Source organism: Eulemur rufifrons, chromosome 8 (genome assembly GCF_041146395.1).
Source record: "Eulemur rufifrons isolate Redbay chromosome 8, OSU_ERuf_1, whole genome shotgun sequence".
In the NCBI taxonomy this organism is placed as follows: domain Eukaryota; kingdom Metazoa; phylum Chordata; class Mammalia; order Primates; family Lemuridae; genus Eulemur; species Eulemur rufifrons.
In genome coordinates, this window is record NC_090990.1 from 60,235,391 (window position 1) to 60,253,567 (window position 18,177).

The 18,177-nt window shown below is 37.1% G+C and overlaps 1 protein-coding gene and 1 non-coding gene across 4 annotated transcripts in view; both read right to left on the bottom strand.

Annotated features, from left to right (window-relative positions):
• Window positions 1–3,423: 3,423 nt before the first annotated feature.
• Window positions 3,424–3,528, bottom strand: LOC138391032 (U6 spliceosomal RNA). The gene has a single exon (XR_011234675.1). It is a non-coding gene; the product is annotated as a U6 spliceosomal RNA (small nuclear RNA).
• Window positions 3,529–5,382: 1,854 nt separating this feature from the next.
• The window catches only part of USP33 (ubiquitin specific peptidase 33), a 61,240-nt gene continuing 48,445 nt past the window's right edge, over window positions 5,383–18,177 (bottom strand). For all 3 annotated transcript variants that reach the window (XM_069478107.1, XM_069478106.1, XM_069478105.1), the window contains 4 exons: window positions 17,589–17,697; window positions 8,416–8,518; window positions 6,893–6,961; window positions 5,383–6,502 (listed from right to left, as the gene is read on the bottom strand). In XM_069478107.1, coding sequence (XP_069334208.1) covers window positions 6,345–6,502; window positions 6,893–6,961; window positions 8,416–8,518; window positions 17,589–17,697 — 439 coding nt within the window. In that variant the 3' untranslated portion in view covers window positions 5,383–6,344. The remainder of the gene's footprint in view (window positions 6,503–6,892; window positions 6,962–8,415; window positions 8,519–17,588; window positions 17,698–18,177) is intronic.

Below are 18,177 nucleotides of genomic sequence, written 5' to 3' on the forward strand. Positions count from 1 at the left end.
TTAGCTGGGCATGGTGGCGCATGCCTGTAGTCCCAGCTACTTGGGAGGCTGAGGCAGTAGGCTTGCCTAAGCCCAGGAGTTTGAGGTTACTATGAGCTAGGCTGAAGCCACGGCATTCACTCTAGCTGGGGCAACAAAGCGGGAGTCTGTCTCAAAAAAAAAAAAAGAATGAAGTACTTACCATCTCCTACCAGGAATGTTGCCCACAGCCAGCCATCAGTTGTCAGCCCATTTCTGGCATACTAGTGTCACACAATGTGATAATATTCTCAGGGAGGCCACATCCAATAATCAATGCAGGGATAAAAAGGCCCAGCCCCCTCACCTAAACTTGGGACAATTCTGATGGATCATCTCATCTCCTGCTTCAAGATCAACTGAGGCATTTCATTGAGACTTCATAGCTGTTGCTTTTCTTCCCTCTCATAAGTGATGATCCCAAGAGCATTCCCTAATAAATTCCCTGCATACCAATCACATAAGAGTCTGCTCCCTGAAAAACCCAACCTGTGACACTATTCATATTTTTCTCTTGATAAAACAGATCAAGTGACTTGCCCATTTGAACCACAGAAGGCTTTATATATATTATTTTATTTTATTATTTATTTATTTAGAGACAGAGTCTCACTCTGTGGCCCTGGGTCTACCCAGGTGCATTGGCATCATCATAGCTCACTGCAACCTCAAACTCCTGAGCTCAAGCAATCCTCCCACCTAGGCCTTCCAGCGTGCTAGGAGTACCGGAATGACCCACCATGCCCAGCCTATATAGATATATGAATGAAGTATTGTACTAGCAGAGGAGGGCTTGGGAAAGACTTTTTACAATGGTTAGCATTTGAGTTACAGGATGACTTTGCTAAACAGAGAGAAAAAAGTCCATTCTAAGCTGAGGTGATTGCATGAATGAGTGTGGGAAGGGAGAGAACTACAAGTAACCCCAAGTGGCTGGACTGCAAGGTCTTTGGAGTAAGCCCTAAGAGATAAGGAGAAATGACCAGTTCATTGATGGTAAACAGGGTTAGCTAAGAAAAGAAAACTCTAGGCCTGGAGTAGATCTCAGCTGAGTGGAAAGGGATAGAAGCCCTTGAGATCCTCAATTATCGAAGAATGGAAAAGAGTTTCATTGCTCCTGGAAAAGGGAACCACTGCCAACCTTTGAGGCAAATGCCACTCCCTAATTACATATTCCTATATAGCCTTTATTTTCAACACAGAATGTTGAAGATGGAAGAGACTTCAAGATCAACTAATTCAGGAGTTTGTATAACATTTTCTAAAGCACTGCCATTCCTTTTATAATCCCAGTCTTATTCCAAAATCCAATATTTGAACCAAATAAAAGAAGGCCTGGGAGTGGGCAACCAGCTGACATTTCCCTCAGTTCCTTACCATGGCACATAAGACACTGCCTCAGAACATGTTCTGAAAATGATGTAGTTCATCCATTCATTCTTTCAACAAATATGCCAAATGCTATGCAAGATGCTGGAGAACAAAGCAAACATAAGCCCCACTCTGACAGCCTACAGTCTAGGGAGGGAGGCTGACATTCAAGAAATAATCACATAAATACTGTACATAAATTCAATCTGGTAAGTACCATGCATGAAGAGTGCAGTTCACTATGAGAATATGTCCATATGCCCAAAAGTACATGTTCTAAAGTACTTCTGAGGAAGTAACATCTAGGCTGAGGGAGACCTAAAGTGTCAATGCAGTTAGGAAGTTAGGCAAAGGCAGGAAAAACATTCCAGAGAAGGAGAACAGTTGATGCAAAGCCCCCTACATGGGATGGAACTTGATATTATTTACTTGGTACTGCCACTAGTTACTATTACCTAAAAGAAACCAGGTAATAGTTTTTTTCTATGGATATATAAAATCTGATGTGACATCATGTATCCTAATCTCTTTCATTAGATCATACACTTTTTCCTATGTCAGTAAATATTCTTTAAAAACCCCAAGAGATGGTTATATAATTTATTTAACCATTTTCTATTTGGGGGCACTTTCATACTATTATGATTGGTTTGATGAGTGTCTTCATGTCCAAATACAGTATATGTACAGATATTTTGGGGGCTGAATCTCTACAATTTAGGTAGTTGATTGGGTAAAGAAAAGTCTAGGATTTCTAGCTTTGGTGACATGGGGGGATGGCGGTCTCATCAATGACCATAGGAAATAGTAAAGTAGGAGCAAGTTTAGGGGGGAAATGACGTGTTCCATTAAGGTATACTGAGTTTGAGGTAAGTGTAGTACATCCAAATGAAGCTGCCCAGGAGTCAGCTGAATATGTATGTCTAGGATGCTGGCTCCAGGTCCAAGCTGAACATACAGATTTGTGAGTCTTGAGTTTACAAATATAATAGTAACTCGACCCTTTGGTTTAGATTTCATTACCTAGAGAGAGCACAGAGAGTGAAAAGAGCTGAAAATCAAGAACAAAACCTGAGAAATACTGACACTGTTGTAGGCAAGGAAAGAAAACAAAAACCAGAGGAGAAATGAGGGACCAGAACAGTACCAAAAAAATTGGATAGAGTGATATCCAAAAACCAGGGAGGGGGAAATGTGAAAAAGGGAGTCTTCAATATGAATTTATTAGACAAATTTACCAAGAACCTATTTTATCTCATACATTATGTCAAGCACTGGGAGGTAAACAAGACAAAACCTTTTGGTGTTTAATGAGTAATGGGAAATTGTTGTACATCACCAAAAAGGCCAATACATTGTGCTCATGTCTGAAAAGGCTTACGTGGCTTACCAAAAATTACCAGTATAATGGGTAAAATAGGACTCAAAATAATTAAAATGGGAAAATTGGGGCAAAAGGAAAATAGAAACAAGACCATGTGAGCAGTATCCTCAACAGCATCTTTCTAGTAAACTCAATAATTAATTTTATGGGACTCCTTCTTTATTACAGTATCTCTCCATTTAGGCTGAAGCAATTCTATATAGGCTTGGTGTTATGGTCTGATGTGTGTGTGTGTGTGTGTATTTCAAATTAGCATTGACTTCAACCCTAAAAACTTTAGCATATCTACATATATTTCCTAACAAGGCCATTCTTCTATTTTACCAGTTATTTAACATTGATACAATCATCTAATATATAATCCATATTTAAATTTCTCCAACTGTTCCAATATTGTTCCTCATAAATTATTTCCTCCAATCCAGGACCCAATCAAGGATCACATTTGCATTGTCATATTCTCTTAATTTTCATCTAGCCTTTCTTGTCTATCACAACACTATTTTTTTGGAGTCCAAGAGAGCTGTGTTTATACAATGTGCCTTTTAAAAATTTATCTTTTCTCCCATCATGATAATCAGATTAAATATTTTTCACAGAACTCTTACATAGATAACATGTCCTTAGAGGTTACATGTTTTCTATTTTTTAAAAATATGGAATACTTCATGAATTTGTGTGTCATCCTTGTGCAGAGGCCATGCTAATCTTATCTGTATTGTTCCAATTTTAGTATGTGCACTGCTGAAACAAGCACAGAAGTTACACATTTTCAAAGGGAAAAAGAGAATAAGGGGTTATATCATTGACTGCCAATTATGTTAAGTATTTTATATATAATATATATAATTATCGTAATCCTATGATCAAGTGTGGCAGAGATTTGCTGTTCAGACCCCTCTTCAAGAAAGCACTTGCTGCCTAGCTGAGGGGAGTGTGGTTGGCTAACAACCTCTATTAACTCCATCCAGGTCAAACTGAGTTCACTCTTTTTTTCAGGTAGCCACTAGCGGGTAACAGAACAAAACCTATTGACAGTACAAGGACTTAGCCATTTCTGCCCAATGCAGGACTCCTCTAATGGGCAATCTTAGCTTCAGATCTCCTTATGGGGCTGGCTGACAGAGATTTTGTCAGGCCTGTATCACTCTGGTAACTCCTGCTCAATCCAGTTTCCTCTCATTTTCTTTAACCTATGTTACTCCCCAACAAATCATATACCTTCCTAACACCATCTCAGTATCTGCTTCCTGGAAAACCCAACCTGTAATATTCTCATTTAACAAATGTAGAAAACTGGAGATCAGAGAACTTTAAACTGTGTTACAAACCATAGCTAGACGGTGATAAAGCTACTAGGATTTGAATTTAGGCAAACTGACTCCAGGGCCCCAAACCTAATCACCTTCATTTCCACAGACTCTTGGCTGGGTAAGGTGGCTCACACCTGTCATCCTAGCACTTTGGAAGGCTGAGGTAGGAGGATCACTTGAGGCCAGGAGTTCGAGATCAGTCTGAGCAACACGGGAAGACCCTATCTCTACAAAAAAATGAAAAAAGAAAAATTAGCTGAGTATGGTGGTGCATGCCTTTAGTCCCAACTATTAGGGTGGCTAAGCCCGGAGGATCACTGGAGCCCAGGAGTTTGAGATTTCAGTGAGCTATGATTATGCCACTTGATTCTACTCTAGGCAACAGAGTGAGACCCTGTCTCAAAAAAAAAAAAAAAAAAAAATCAATAGACTTAACACACAGGTTCTCATTAGCCTTTGACTGCAATTTTCCTATTTCTCAGCTTAAGAATTTCTAAGAAAATCATCCTTACAGAAACTATTTTTTTATCCCACATTTGTCAACATGCCAACCTTTAAGACTTTATGGTACTGCTACCCATTTATGTATTTTGACAATTATAATGTAAAAAAATCGTATAAGCTCTTAGGGACCAGTATTCTTTAGCATATTATATATTACAATAACAGATGTTACTATTAATGAATGTGAAATACCACCCCAAGTTTCAAAGGAATTCACTGGGAAACAACATATTACAGTGTACAAGTAAGTGATTTGAGTTGGAGTCACATATCTGCCACTTCTTTGCCGTTATAACTTTGGGCAAGCCACTTAACCTAAGTCATAGAGTTGTTAGGAGGATTAAATGTAAGGAAAGCACTTAGTAGAGTGACTGAAGCAAAACAAACCTTTTTGATTAATACCAAATACCAGGCATTACACTAAATTCTGGTGATTCATACACAGATCAGTAACATCACTCAATCCTTGAGGAGGACTATAGTATCAATTATGGGGAAGAAGAAAATAGAAATAGAAACAAGAAGAAAACTAAAAACTATATATTTTTGAAAAACTTAAAATAGATCATAAATGGCTGATTAATAAATTCATTTAAGTATCAAAACGTTACACTGGATGACTTAATTGCATATTTCTGATTAAGAAATAACAAGAGCATATTAATATCAACAAACATTATGCCCTTTACCTTTAATGTTTATCAAATAAATTCAACATTCAAGTCATATATTTTAAAATCATTTTTATTGAACTAATTTTAACATCACTTTGGCCGGTGACAGCTGCCCCAAACCAAAACAAAGCCATCATGAATGCTATTCAACATCCTCAATGTAATCCAGTATGTTTTTGTACTTGGAATATAGTTAAACTTTTGACATTACATAATCAAGCAAATAGCAGTGCATACTATATTATTCAAAAAGACTTTATGTATTTCATTAAAAAAATCAATTTGCAAGTGGCTTCAGCTTTATCAACAATCTCACTGACACATTCCACACTTCATGCTCTCAAAATAAAAAGTGCCCTAAAACTAACCCTAAGTGCTTTAGTTACTGACATTAATTCATTCTAGCCAGGGTTATAGGAATTGAAGTTTAACATTTTACAATATAAGCGGCAATAAGTTACTGATATCTGCTGACAAATTCCACTTGAACTAAATACATTCTTGATACATTCAAAAAAAGACATTTTGTATATTTCAATATGCTAGTTATATGCTGCAGTGCAAAAGAAGTGACACTCTACATTTCCTGAGCTTTAGGAAATTAACAACAATTTTCTGACTACTATTCTCAATTTAAAATAGGCTCTTCATTATACGAAGCCATGTCAACACTATAGAATTAAATTAAGCTTTAGAGAACTGAAAAGATTGGTCAGAGTTATGATTTAGAGTAATGAAAAAGTTTTCAAAGCAAAAGTATTTACAACACTACAAAGGATGCTATGGATCTGTATGTAGAACAAAGATAACCTAATGATTACCAATTGATCACAATTGTCCCTTCTCTTTCAAAAATATTACACTGAAAGACTTTATGCTAAATATTTAGCATTAAATATACCAACTTGTAGTACATTATACATTTTAATATATTCTTCCATAATGCCCACTAAGAAGGAATAAATGAGATAAAAGATGAAAAATCAAGAAAAGAAACATGCTTTTAGGAATGTTTTTGCATGTGTACATATCAGAGGAAGTGAAAATGATTTCTCATTAGAATTCTCTATATCCTCAAAATTACAAAGACCGAGTTTCTACTTCAATTTTTTCTTCTGCTTGTAGTATATCTGGATCAACATGAACGACTGGAGGTCGTAGGATAACTTCAGGCCCTCCACCATATATAGACTGCAGAAAATTCCACGTTTCTTCAGAAATCTGACCAGAATCTGCTCCTAAAATTATATAGAAAGAATAATGTTAACAAATCTGTATATTCATACTGCAAAAGCTTTCATAGTAACCTCCAGCACAAATCCTCTAGGGATAATTGAGAACTTTTGGAACATGAATCTGCAGACTGCCAGCCTATACAGTTATAAGCAGCAACGTATGGTCCATTGTTAAAAAGTTAGAGATGCTTCTTCCTAGAGCTCCTACCAAGAGCCTTAAAACCTTTCCTCAGATAAAAATTAAACACTGGCTGCTTTCCACTATTTATCCAAGTTGATTTATGAATTATATTCTTGAGCTGGGTAACAAAGTACCATAGATGGCTACAGATGACACAGCCCTACCAGTGACAAACACTAGTAAGTAAAGGCTTAAATATGAATCAAACTTACCTTGCCTGAGCATCACATTACCACATTTAGTGACTGCAATTTTAGTATTGTCAATAGGACCTGGAGGATCTAAGTCAAAAGGAAAAATTTTAACCCCACATTTTTAAAAGAAATGTACCAAAAAATCACACAATTTTGTGCTTGAAATCATTGACAGCTTTAACTATACAATCAGATTAGTTGTTTTTTAACCAAATTATCATAGTCAATTCTTAATATCTTCTCCTGAACTTCATCCTTTTTGGGCCTTAGTTCTCCCAAAATAGAAACAGAAACAGATGAGAGAGGCTCTCTCACAACCACTGAAAGTCTAACAGAAATGATTTCTTACCTATCCATTTGGGGATTACAGGTCAAAATGTGCCACTTATGTTAAAAAATAACAATTACTTTATAGTTTAAAAAGAAATTATACAGGCCAGGCATGGTGGCGCATGCCTGTAATCCTAGCACTCTGGGAGGCCAAGGCAGGAGGATCACTTCAGCCCAGGAGTTTGAGGCTGCAGTGAGCTACAATGAAGCCACTGTACTCTACCCAGAGCAACAGAGCAAGACTCTGTCTCAAAAAAAAAAAAAAAAGGCCAGAAATAGTAGAGTACATGATATACATTACATAAAATTCAAGAATAAGCAAATGGTACAATTCTTGATTTGTTTCAGATTATCATTATTTAAAGTAAGTTAAAAGCAATAAAAGTATTAGAAAAGAAAATGTCAAATACATTCTTTTTTAATTTAAGGGAAAAAATGTATTTGTTTTTTCCCTGAATACAAAAATACAGTGCATGTTCATTATCAAAAGCTGTAAAAAAACCAGGTGCACACCTATAGTTCCAGCTACTCAGGAGGCTGAGCCAGGAGGATTGCTTAAGCCCAGGAATTTGAGGCCAGCCTTGGTAACATAGCAAGACCCTATCTCTTGAAAAAAAAAAAAAATCTCGAAAAAAGGAACAAAGAAGAAAAAAATATTGTAACCCCACTACAGAAGAATAGGGAAACTGTTTTAATATTGGTGTGGTCTTTTTGTCTTTGCATAATATTTGTTTGTTTTCTTAAAATAACAAAAGATTCAAACTATTCCTATTGTGTTGCAACATTTTTCATATATCAAGAACATCTTATTTTTATATTAAGTATTATCATATAAAATTATTTTAAAAGTCCACATAGTATTCATTGTACTGAATAGACCATAATTTAAACAAACTCCTATTGCTGTCTGGATTTTTAAAATTTTTTCAATATTAAGATCACAGACTAATTTAATTTTGTTCAGTTCTTTCATTCCTGCTATGAATATGCTACAATTCATAAAATAGGCTTAACATTTTTTAAAACAATCAGAATACAAAGTAGAATATATCATGTATTTTAAAATTTTTTTAAACCACCAGAATATAAAATAGAAGGGCAGGGATCTTTTTCTCTATCATTCAATGGTCTGATCCCAGGGGCATACAGATATTCAAGAAGTATTTGTCAAATGAAAGAACAAAAAATTTAATTTTCAGGTAACCACTTACCTCCATCTTTACCCTTCACAAAACTCTCCCATTCTCTAAACCACTGCATACTGATGCAATAAAAAGTGGCTGGAGAGTCCTCCTCTTGGAATGCTCTGTTGAGCTATAGGGAGGAAAAAAATCAGTCACCTAATATTTGGAACTTGTTTGGTAGCAAAACAATATAATCATTCTACTTCAGCATCTGATAAGGGCAATTTCTCATGCACATAAAATGTGGTATCACAGTAGGATGTACAATAATGCTAAGTTATCTTAGTACAAGGATACATGGTAGCATCTATTAATAAACAATCTTAGGTTATGTCTCAAAATTTGACAAGTATACATAAAGGGGGCATAAAGATTGAATAAATGAAGGCAAAGTCTTCAAAACAATAAATACTTCATATATTTATTAAAAATCCAATGTATAAACTTTATTTAAACATGCTATATCCACTATCTAGTATTACCTAAGATACCGGGAGACAGTTTGATATTACCAGTGTAGCAATTAATAATCTTATATATGTCATTTCATAAGCAATACACATACACACACACACACACACACACACATATATATAAATAAATAAAAGTTCTCAAAAGTGATAGACAGTCTCTAAAGATGTTCCACTCTCTTTTCCAGCCCTAAGGAATGAGTAAGTAACTCAAACTAGATACAATTTTGCCAGAAATGAAAATCTCCAGGGTTGTGACCTAATGGTTAGAACAGAGTCATATTTCCAACATCAATTCTTGTTAGCTAGATACCCAAGGCTACTGTGGTTCTCAAATTTCTGGAAGTTTGCTTTTCAGTTTTCAGTAAATTTCTTTTTTGCTTCAGTTAGCCAGTCTGGATTCTACCATTTATAATTAAAGAAACCCAACTGATAGAAAAGCTGGTATACAAAGAGAGGTGCAGGTAACAGAGCCTCATGGAAATGGAGGGTATTTGGAATTTTTCTAATTGTAGTAGTGTTTCAGACTCCTAAAAATATTTCATGATGGGCAACTCAATGCCCATGACACATACTACCTATGGACATAGACAATCAAGTTCAAATGATGTCATTCCTCTAATCAAACCTAACCAAAATCCTGTGGCCATCCACAAATAACCCTATAACAGCCCAGAATTACCTTCATAATCTGGCCCCACAATCTGACTTCATCTTCTAATACTTTCTTCTTCATTTTTCACCAATGGTCACTGACCTCTTTTGTTATTCCCGGAACCAACCAAATACATTTCTGCCTTTCAAGGGTTTTGCACTGGCTATTCCTTCTTTTTGCAGGTATCTGAATGACTATCTCCCTCACCTCCTTCAAGTCTTTGCTTAAATCTCACTTTCTCAATGAGGCCTATCTTGACCATACAATTTCAAACTGCAACCTGTACTCCCCCCTTCACCACTGTACTCCTGATCCCTCCTACTCTGTTCAATATTTTCCTTTTCCATAGTATTCATCATCTTTTAACATATTATATTAATATAACTGATTTATTAAATGTAAGCTCTGTGAGGGCAAAGATCTTTCTGGGACACAAGGTATCTGCTGCAATAGAACGATGAAAGGAAATGAAAATGCTGTGGTTGTCTCTGATGGTTAACAAAGAAATCAAGGCATGTTTGTCTCAAGGCATGGAATTAAACTTAGGACTTTCTGTGATGTACAACTTGTCCCTAGAGTACTGAGATTTCTGAAATGTAATGTCAGACTGATTCTGTACGATCAGGTTTGGACACTTTCAGGATGTACTTTACCTTTAGTATTAGGAAGTTTCTTCCTTATGTGTCTAGGTGGGGGCTTTTAAAAAATTACACAGTTACCCCATTAATTTAAAGAGGTGTTTTTTTTCTAATTCTGGGAAATTTCTCTAAACTGTTGCTTTAAACGTAGTTCTTTCCCCCTATTCAATTTTCAAATATGTTAGAAAAATATTAGATCCTATAGCTATCCCACATATCAAAACCTTTCTTCTTTCCATCTGCTTATCATTTTGTGCTTCATTATAGGAGAAATCCTTCTGCTAGGTCTTTCAGCACACTAATTTGCTTTCTAGCAGTATTTATTCTGTTATTCAACCAACTCATTTACTATGTTTTGTTTATTTGTGTTGTGTTGTTTTGGGGGACATAATATCCTTATGCACTTCATGTGTCCATATTCACTGCTCTATCCAGGCAAATGTCTTTATGCTTGCTGCCTGGTACAATGCAGCAGGTAGAATGCTAAGGTCATCATTGGTATCTGCCACTTCCAAGCTTGAAGGCCATGTAGTCATTTCCTGTGGCTGTTGGTTTGCTTCTTCAGTCTGATCCTATCTGCTTTTTCAGTTTTTCAGAAACCTCACTTAGTTTCCAATCCACCAAGGACATCTATTTTTGTACTCCAGTGTTGTTTTTTTTTTTATACTAAGGCACTTGCTTTGTTTTAAAAAAGGTTGGGGGGAGTATGGTGGCTCACGCCTATAATCCCAGCTACCCAGCTACTCAGGAGGGGAGTGTTGCTTGAGGCCAGGAACTTGAGACCAGCCTAGGCAACATAGCAAGACTGCATCTCTAAAAAAAAAGAAGCAGGGGAGGTTGAATAAAACAAAAAACCCTAGTGTTATGGAATAATCAGAGAATTGCATTTTTTAAAAAACAACTTTATTAAGGTATAAGCCACCCATTGTCAGTGTGAAGTTCAGTGGTTTTTCAATAAATTTTTAATCGTGCAACTGTCACCACAATCCAGTTAGAACACTTGGAACACCCCAAAGCACTCCCCTGTACCAGTTTGCAATTAGTTCCCTGCTCTCAGCCATTGAAACCACTGAGTTTGCCTCCATAGTTTTTCCCTTTTAGAAATTTCGTATAAATGAATTAGACATAAGTTTTTTTTATGTCTATCTTTCACTTGGTGTAATGTTTCTAAGATTCATCTATGTTGTTACATGCATCAGTAGTCCATGATCTTTATACTGCTGAGTAGTATTCCATTATACTGCTATAACATGTTTTATTTACCATTAGTCAGCTGATGGACATTTCAATTGTTTATATTTGGGGCAATTATGAGCAATACTGCTATATATATTTATTTACACGTTTTATGTGAACGTAAGTTCTCATTTCTCTGGAGTGAATACCCAAGAGTGGGATTGCTGGGTCACGTGCTAAGTGTTGAACCTAAAAGAAATTACCAAATTGTTTATCATTTGGCAAACATTTTGCATCCCTCCATCAATATTCATACGAGAATTCCCTAATGACTCAGATTGTGTACCTTTTCATGTGTTTATTAGCCATATCTTCTTAGGGATAATGTCTATTCAAATCTTTTGCCTACTTTTTAATTGGAGTATTTGTGTGCTTACTGAGTTGTATGAGTTCTTCATATAGTCATATCCAGACTGTATCCAAAGTCCTTTGAAGACCTGTGATTTGCAAATACCTGTAACTTACACTAGGTTTGGGTCTACCATCCTAACCCACAACCACTTCCAGGACAACCACTCTCAGACTTACTGAATGTCTCTCATTCTTTTTTCCTTTTTTCTAAAACAGAGTCTCACTCTATTACCCTGGGTAGAGCACAGTGGCGTCACCGTAGCTCACTGCAGCCTCAAACTCCTGGGCTCAAGTGATCCTCCTGCCTCAGCTTCCTGAGTAGCTAGGACTACAGGAGCATGCCATGATGTCTGGCTAATTTTTTTTCTATTTTTAGTAGAGACAGGGTCTCACTCTTGCTTAGGCTGGTCTCGAACTCCTGAGCTCAAGCAATCCTCTCGCTTCAGTTTCCCAGAGTGCTAGGATTACAGGTATGAGCCACCGTGCCCAGCCCCTTACTGAATGAATGTCTCATTCATTACCATAATATCTCACAATGCTTATGACCATGGAATTCATTTTACATAAAAGAAGAAACAGGTTCATACACGTAAGATTCACTGATCTTACTGGGTGTTATTACCCAAAAGCTGCTGCCTACTGAAAACTCAGTTGTGCTTGTGTGGCAAAATTCTGTGGGTGTGGTTACTATCCTACATGATGTAGCTAGTATATGCTCCAAACTAGAAGCCAATATATGGTGGTTTTCCCCATAACCAGAATACATGAGGCTAAGAATCAGGAAAAGGAAGCAGGAGAGCTCGTCTATTACTACCTACTCACAAAAGCTTTGCTTCTCATCCCCACAACTTTGGCCTCCACTAGTTTGGAGGATTTATTTCCCATGGCAACACAATAACAGTTTCACTGGACTGGGAGCTGAGACAGCCCCCTGGCCATTTTGGGTTTCTCATGCCACTGATCAGCAGGCGAAGAGGAAGTTTACAGCACTGGCTGCAATGACTGATCCCAGTTATACAGGGTAAATAAAATGACTACTACATATAGGAGCAAAGAGGATTATGTTTGGAAACCAGGAGATTATACCCACTGCATTAGTTTCAGAGGCTGCTATAATAAATTACCGCAAACTTGGTGGCTGAAGAGTTGTTTATTTTTTCACAGTTCTGGAGACCAGAATTCTAAAATTAAAGTGTCAGTAAGACTGTGCTCCCTGCAGAAGCACCAGGGGAGACTCAATTCCTTGCCTCTTCAAGCTTCTGCCTTATGGCTGTATCACTCCAATATCTACCTCCATCTTCACATGGTTTTCACTCCTCCATTGTGTCTACTTAAAAGGACATTTACTGTTGTATACGAACAGCAAGGTGTAAGTAATGAAATAAAAAATAAATAGAAAAAAAAATTTTTAAAAAGCAAACATTAAATTTAGGGCCCACACAGACAATTCAAGATGATCTCATCTCAAAATCCTTACATATGCAAAGACCTGGCCGGGTGTGGTGGCTCATGCCTATAATCCCAGCACTTTGGGAGGGTGAGGCAGAAGAATCACTTGAGGCCAGGAGTTTGAGACCAGACTGGACAATACAGTGAGACTCCATCTCTACAAAAATAATTTAAAAATTAGCCATGCATGTTGGAATGTGCCTGTAGTCCCAGCTACTCAGGAGACTAAGGCAGGAGGATTGCTTGAGCCCAGGAGTTCAAGGCTGGAGTGAACTATGATCAAACCACTGCACTCCAGCCTGGGTGACAGAGTGAGACTCTGTCTCCAAAAACAAAAAAGAAGAAGAAGAAGAAGAAGAAGAAAAGGAAAAAATAAAGAACAAAGATCCTTTATCAAATAAGACCACATTCACCAATAATGTCAATTCACAGAGCATGGAATTATCTTTTTGGGGACCACCATTCAACTCACTGCAGGCGCCATTTAGTATTTCCATATCCAGAGGTTAAAATTAATAGACTAGAGAAATCTAATTCAGACAAGACTGCTAAGGACTCAGGCCCTTCAGGAATGATGGTCTGGGTTACTTTACTAAGTAAACACAACCAGCTGAGGTGTTGGCTGAGAACAAAGGGAATATGGAATGGGTAGTGATCAGCTGTAGACACATATGTCTTCCTTGCCCCTTGTACATATTTATAAACATTTACCAAATATTGAAACAATTACCAATTTATTTTTTTTTTCTTTCATTCCACTATTATTGTAAGGTATGTTGCTACTGGTTAACACTGTAGTTTATTCTTTAGATTACAGACTATAAAAAGGAGATTGTGACTGCAATGACTGAACAGATAAATGACCATCATTTAGAAATGTGTAGAGTAACCAATAGGACTTTGGATCTCTTAAATTTAAAGAAAGGGTAAATGCAACACATGTTAGTGCATGAGCTAATTGTTATAATGTTAGGCAAAAGTATGATACCGTTGCTACTGTTGTTTGGATGTATGAATACAAATGGATGCTGAGTTGACAGGGAGGCAGACTATACTGTAGTAGCTATTTTAATGGTCATCATTTTTCATTCATTCTTATACTCTCCTCTTCAAAGAGAAGCCTATATTTTCCAGGATCCCTTGCTGGTAGTGCTTCAGATCAGACACTGCCAATAATATATGTAATATATGAAAGGTACAAAACAAAACCTTTTCTTTCCTTCTGGAGGCAGCTATGGGCAGGCTTGAGGTATCCAGAGATGGCATAAATACGGTTTTGCCACCACTTCCAAGCATCTTCCCAAAAATCCAATCTCACTTAGCATCATAAGCAGCTAAGATCTTTTACATCAGCGTCTTGTGTCTTCTAGGCATCCTCCAAATAACCCACCTGGGTCCTGACATCATTAGCAGCAGCTTCTCAGGTTTCTGAGCATTCTCCTGAGAATTGCCACAAGTGGGGAGCTCAGATTATTTCCGGAGACTTTATGCACGTTTTTAATTTTTTTAACTTTGAAGCAATCTCAAACTTAGAGGAAAATTCCAAGTACAATATGAAGAATTTTCTTTTCATAGTCCAATTTCAAAACAAGTTGCTGAACAGATGTTCCTTTCCTCCAAATATCTTGTTTCTTTACAAAATATCCCTCAATTCGGGTTTGTGACTTTCCTCATTTGAGATTCAGGTTACGTATCTATGTCCCAAAGAAGTAACATCATGTTCTTCTCATTCTATCCTCTCTTGGTACACGAGTTCGATTTGTTCCATTTCTAATGGTGTTCCACTTTAATAACCTCATTTAGGTGGTACCAGGATTCTCTGCTGAAAGCTAGTCTTTTCTCATTGTGGTGTTTTGTTTTGTTTTGTTTTGGGTTTTTTTAGAGACAGTATCTCGCTTTGTCACCCAGGCTGGAGTGCAGTGGCATGATCATAACTCAATACAATTGCGAACTCCTGGGCTCAAGTGATCCTCCTGCCTCAGCCTCCCCAGTAGCTAGGACTACAGGTTCATGCCACCATGCCCAGCTAAGTTTTTTTTGTTTTGTTTTGTTTTTGTTTTGTTTTTTTTTGCAGAGAGAGGATCCTGCTATGTTGCCCAGGCTGGTCTTGAATTCCTGGCCTCAAGTGATCCTCCTAATCCCAGCCTCCCAAAATGCTGGGATTACAGGGATGAGCTACAATGTCCAGCCTTTCCCCTTATAATTAGTAAGCATTTTGTGGAGAAGTTGAAACGATGTAAATATCTTATTCCTTAACCTTTTCATTTATTCACTTATTTATTTATATCAACATGGGTAGAACATCTCCTATTTTGTTTAATGAATTATATGTTACTGTAATTCATTTTAAAATTCAAATTGTCCCAAATTTGGCAAGTAGAAGCCCTGTCAAGCTGGCTTCTGTGTACTCTTGACAGGTCCCCACCATTTTTCAAGAACTTCTTTACTTTTTAGCACAATAAGGTTCCAGTTTCATCTTATAATTTCCCTGGCTTGGCCCTGGAATCAGCCATTTCTCCAAGGGAAGCTAGTTCCTTTTAGCACAAAAAGATGTTTAGAAGCCAAGATCTGACAGTTAGGTATGATAAATCCTTCTGGAGTAATCACTGATCCCAGGTCCTTTCAGTGAAGTTAAGAAACATCAAGTTTCTATAAATACACACATACACACACACACTTTATACCTCCATATTTACTTAGTTATCACCGTGAGCACACAAAAATACCTACAAATCCAATCTAATAACACAAAGTGCATTTTAGTTTTCTCCCTTTCCATACTTGAAACTTCCTTATCTGATAATGAGGAACTCAGCACTCATTACATTTATTATTTAATCAATTCCCCATCTGGAATCAATCTCTCACTGCCACTATGCTACACTCCTACAGCCACTAATCTCTGGCCAACATGGGCATCCCTTCTCATCCTGCCTGGGCGCCAACACCCTTGATTTGGCTCATGCCATTCACTACACAGAAGCTCTCTTCACCCTGTCTTGGCTAGGATACCACACTCTTCTTCACTGCCCCACTCCTACCGCCAGTGTGGCAGCCTACCTCACTTGAAAACTTCTGGAAAGTCAGCAGTGGTCATCCTGACTTTCACTGCCCAGTCCTTTCAGTGGTTATGTAAGTCTCTCATTCTCTGTATTCCAATTCTATTAAAAACACTTAGAATGGCTTCTGTTAATCAAACCGTGACAGATACAGCTATTAACCATTATTTAAGCATTGGTAGAATGAACTATTTTTAATATTCAACTAAAACTTGCTTCCTTACATTCAGGAAGCAAATGAGGCCCATGTGAAATATTAAAAAATAAAATAAATCCATACCTTCCCTGATGTAAAATTTCTTTACTCTAGGCAAGGGCATTAAAAAAAACCCTGAATCAGTGACAAGCAGGTGTGTGTGTGTCTGCACATGCACTGGGAAGACATAACATGGAATGTATTGGACATCTAATTTTGGTCTGCTCAATAGTTTCTCCCCTGCTTTTACTACAAGAATCCCAATTTTCTCCCGCGGTATTATCCCTCCCCCTAAAATTATCTCAGTAAAATTGTCAATGAACATGCCTCTAAGGCTGCAGTCCCCAACCCCCGGACCACAGCCTGGTACCAGTCCATGGCCTGTTAGAAAATGGGCCACGCATCGCTCCCTGAGCTCTGCACTAGCGCCCCCCCTCCTACCTATGACACCCCACTTCTCTACCCCCGGACTGGGGAAAAACTGTCTTCCATGAAACCGGTCCCTGGTGCCAAAAAGGTTGGGAACCGCTGCTCTAAGGTAACCCAAACTTTAGATTGTCTTAAATAGTTGGAGCTATGTTACTGACAGCAGCACTTTGAAAAGACTCTTGCTACCTAGATAGCTGAAACTGTACTAGTCCTTATCCATAAAACCTGGTTGTTCAGCTTTTTAATTCTGTGACCAAAACTTTCTGTTGTTTACAATCAAGGAACATCTCATAATATACTCATTTTGAGGAAAATGGGTATATTTATAAGTACAAAGAGTTCCCCAAAAGACAAAACAATATTATATTTCACAAAGGGAAGGAAGTAGTGCACGCAGTCTGGGTATACCGCAGACAATACTAACTCAAGAAAACCTGTAATTTTCCATTTCAGTGAGGAAATTTCTTGCAAGGAGCAATCCATAAAACAAAATTTATTGCCAATCCATAAAAAGAAAAACCCACAGAGAGAGAACTTATCTCACTGGAGTTGTAATAAAGTGCCTGAGGTCACTCACTGTTATGTACCCGGAAAACTTGAAATCTACTACAATGCTTTCATCCAATCATTTCACTAACATCATACAGTTGTGCTAACTGTCAGGTCTTCATCCTTATCCTAAATCATTTACAGTTTAAAAAGCATCACTTTTTTTACCCGAATAAAAATTTCCAATTCAGTTTTTCTTCTTTTTTCAATTTTCTCTGCCTCAATTTGGCAAGTGTGACAAATGTACAGATGGTTGACAGCTGGTCCTCCACCATACCTAAAGCATGAAGAATTTAAGAATTAAAATAATGATAATCTTAAAGAAAGGTGATCTTCTAGGAAATTTGTTTCTAACTTTTAAGTCAATGGCTAAATCCCCAGTTAAGAATAAATCCACACAATAAAATCTCAAAGTATTGTAAAAATTTAAAAATCATAGGAGGATTTGATTTTATGTTTAATAGTGTCAATGACTTTTAGTTTATTGCCTAACCTGCTTTATCTATATTTCAACTTGCCCTGATAGCTACTTCTTTTCCAAAATGTTAGAGGCCACAACAAAGTAAAAGAAGTGGTTTTCAAAAATTAGCATACAATGATCTGAAATCCAGATTCAAAGGGGAAAAAAAAAGAAAAAAATTAGCATATAATATATGAACCTCAGTTATACATACATAGTCATAGTCGGATTTGAATCAGATGAAAGCTTCCCCTGGCCTCTCAAGTAAGAAGCACTCAAGGTATAAATTATTTTTAA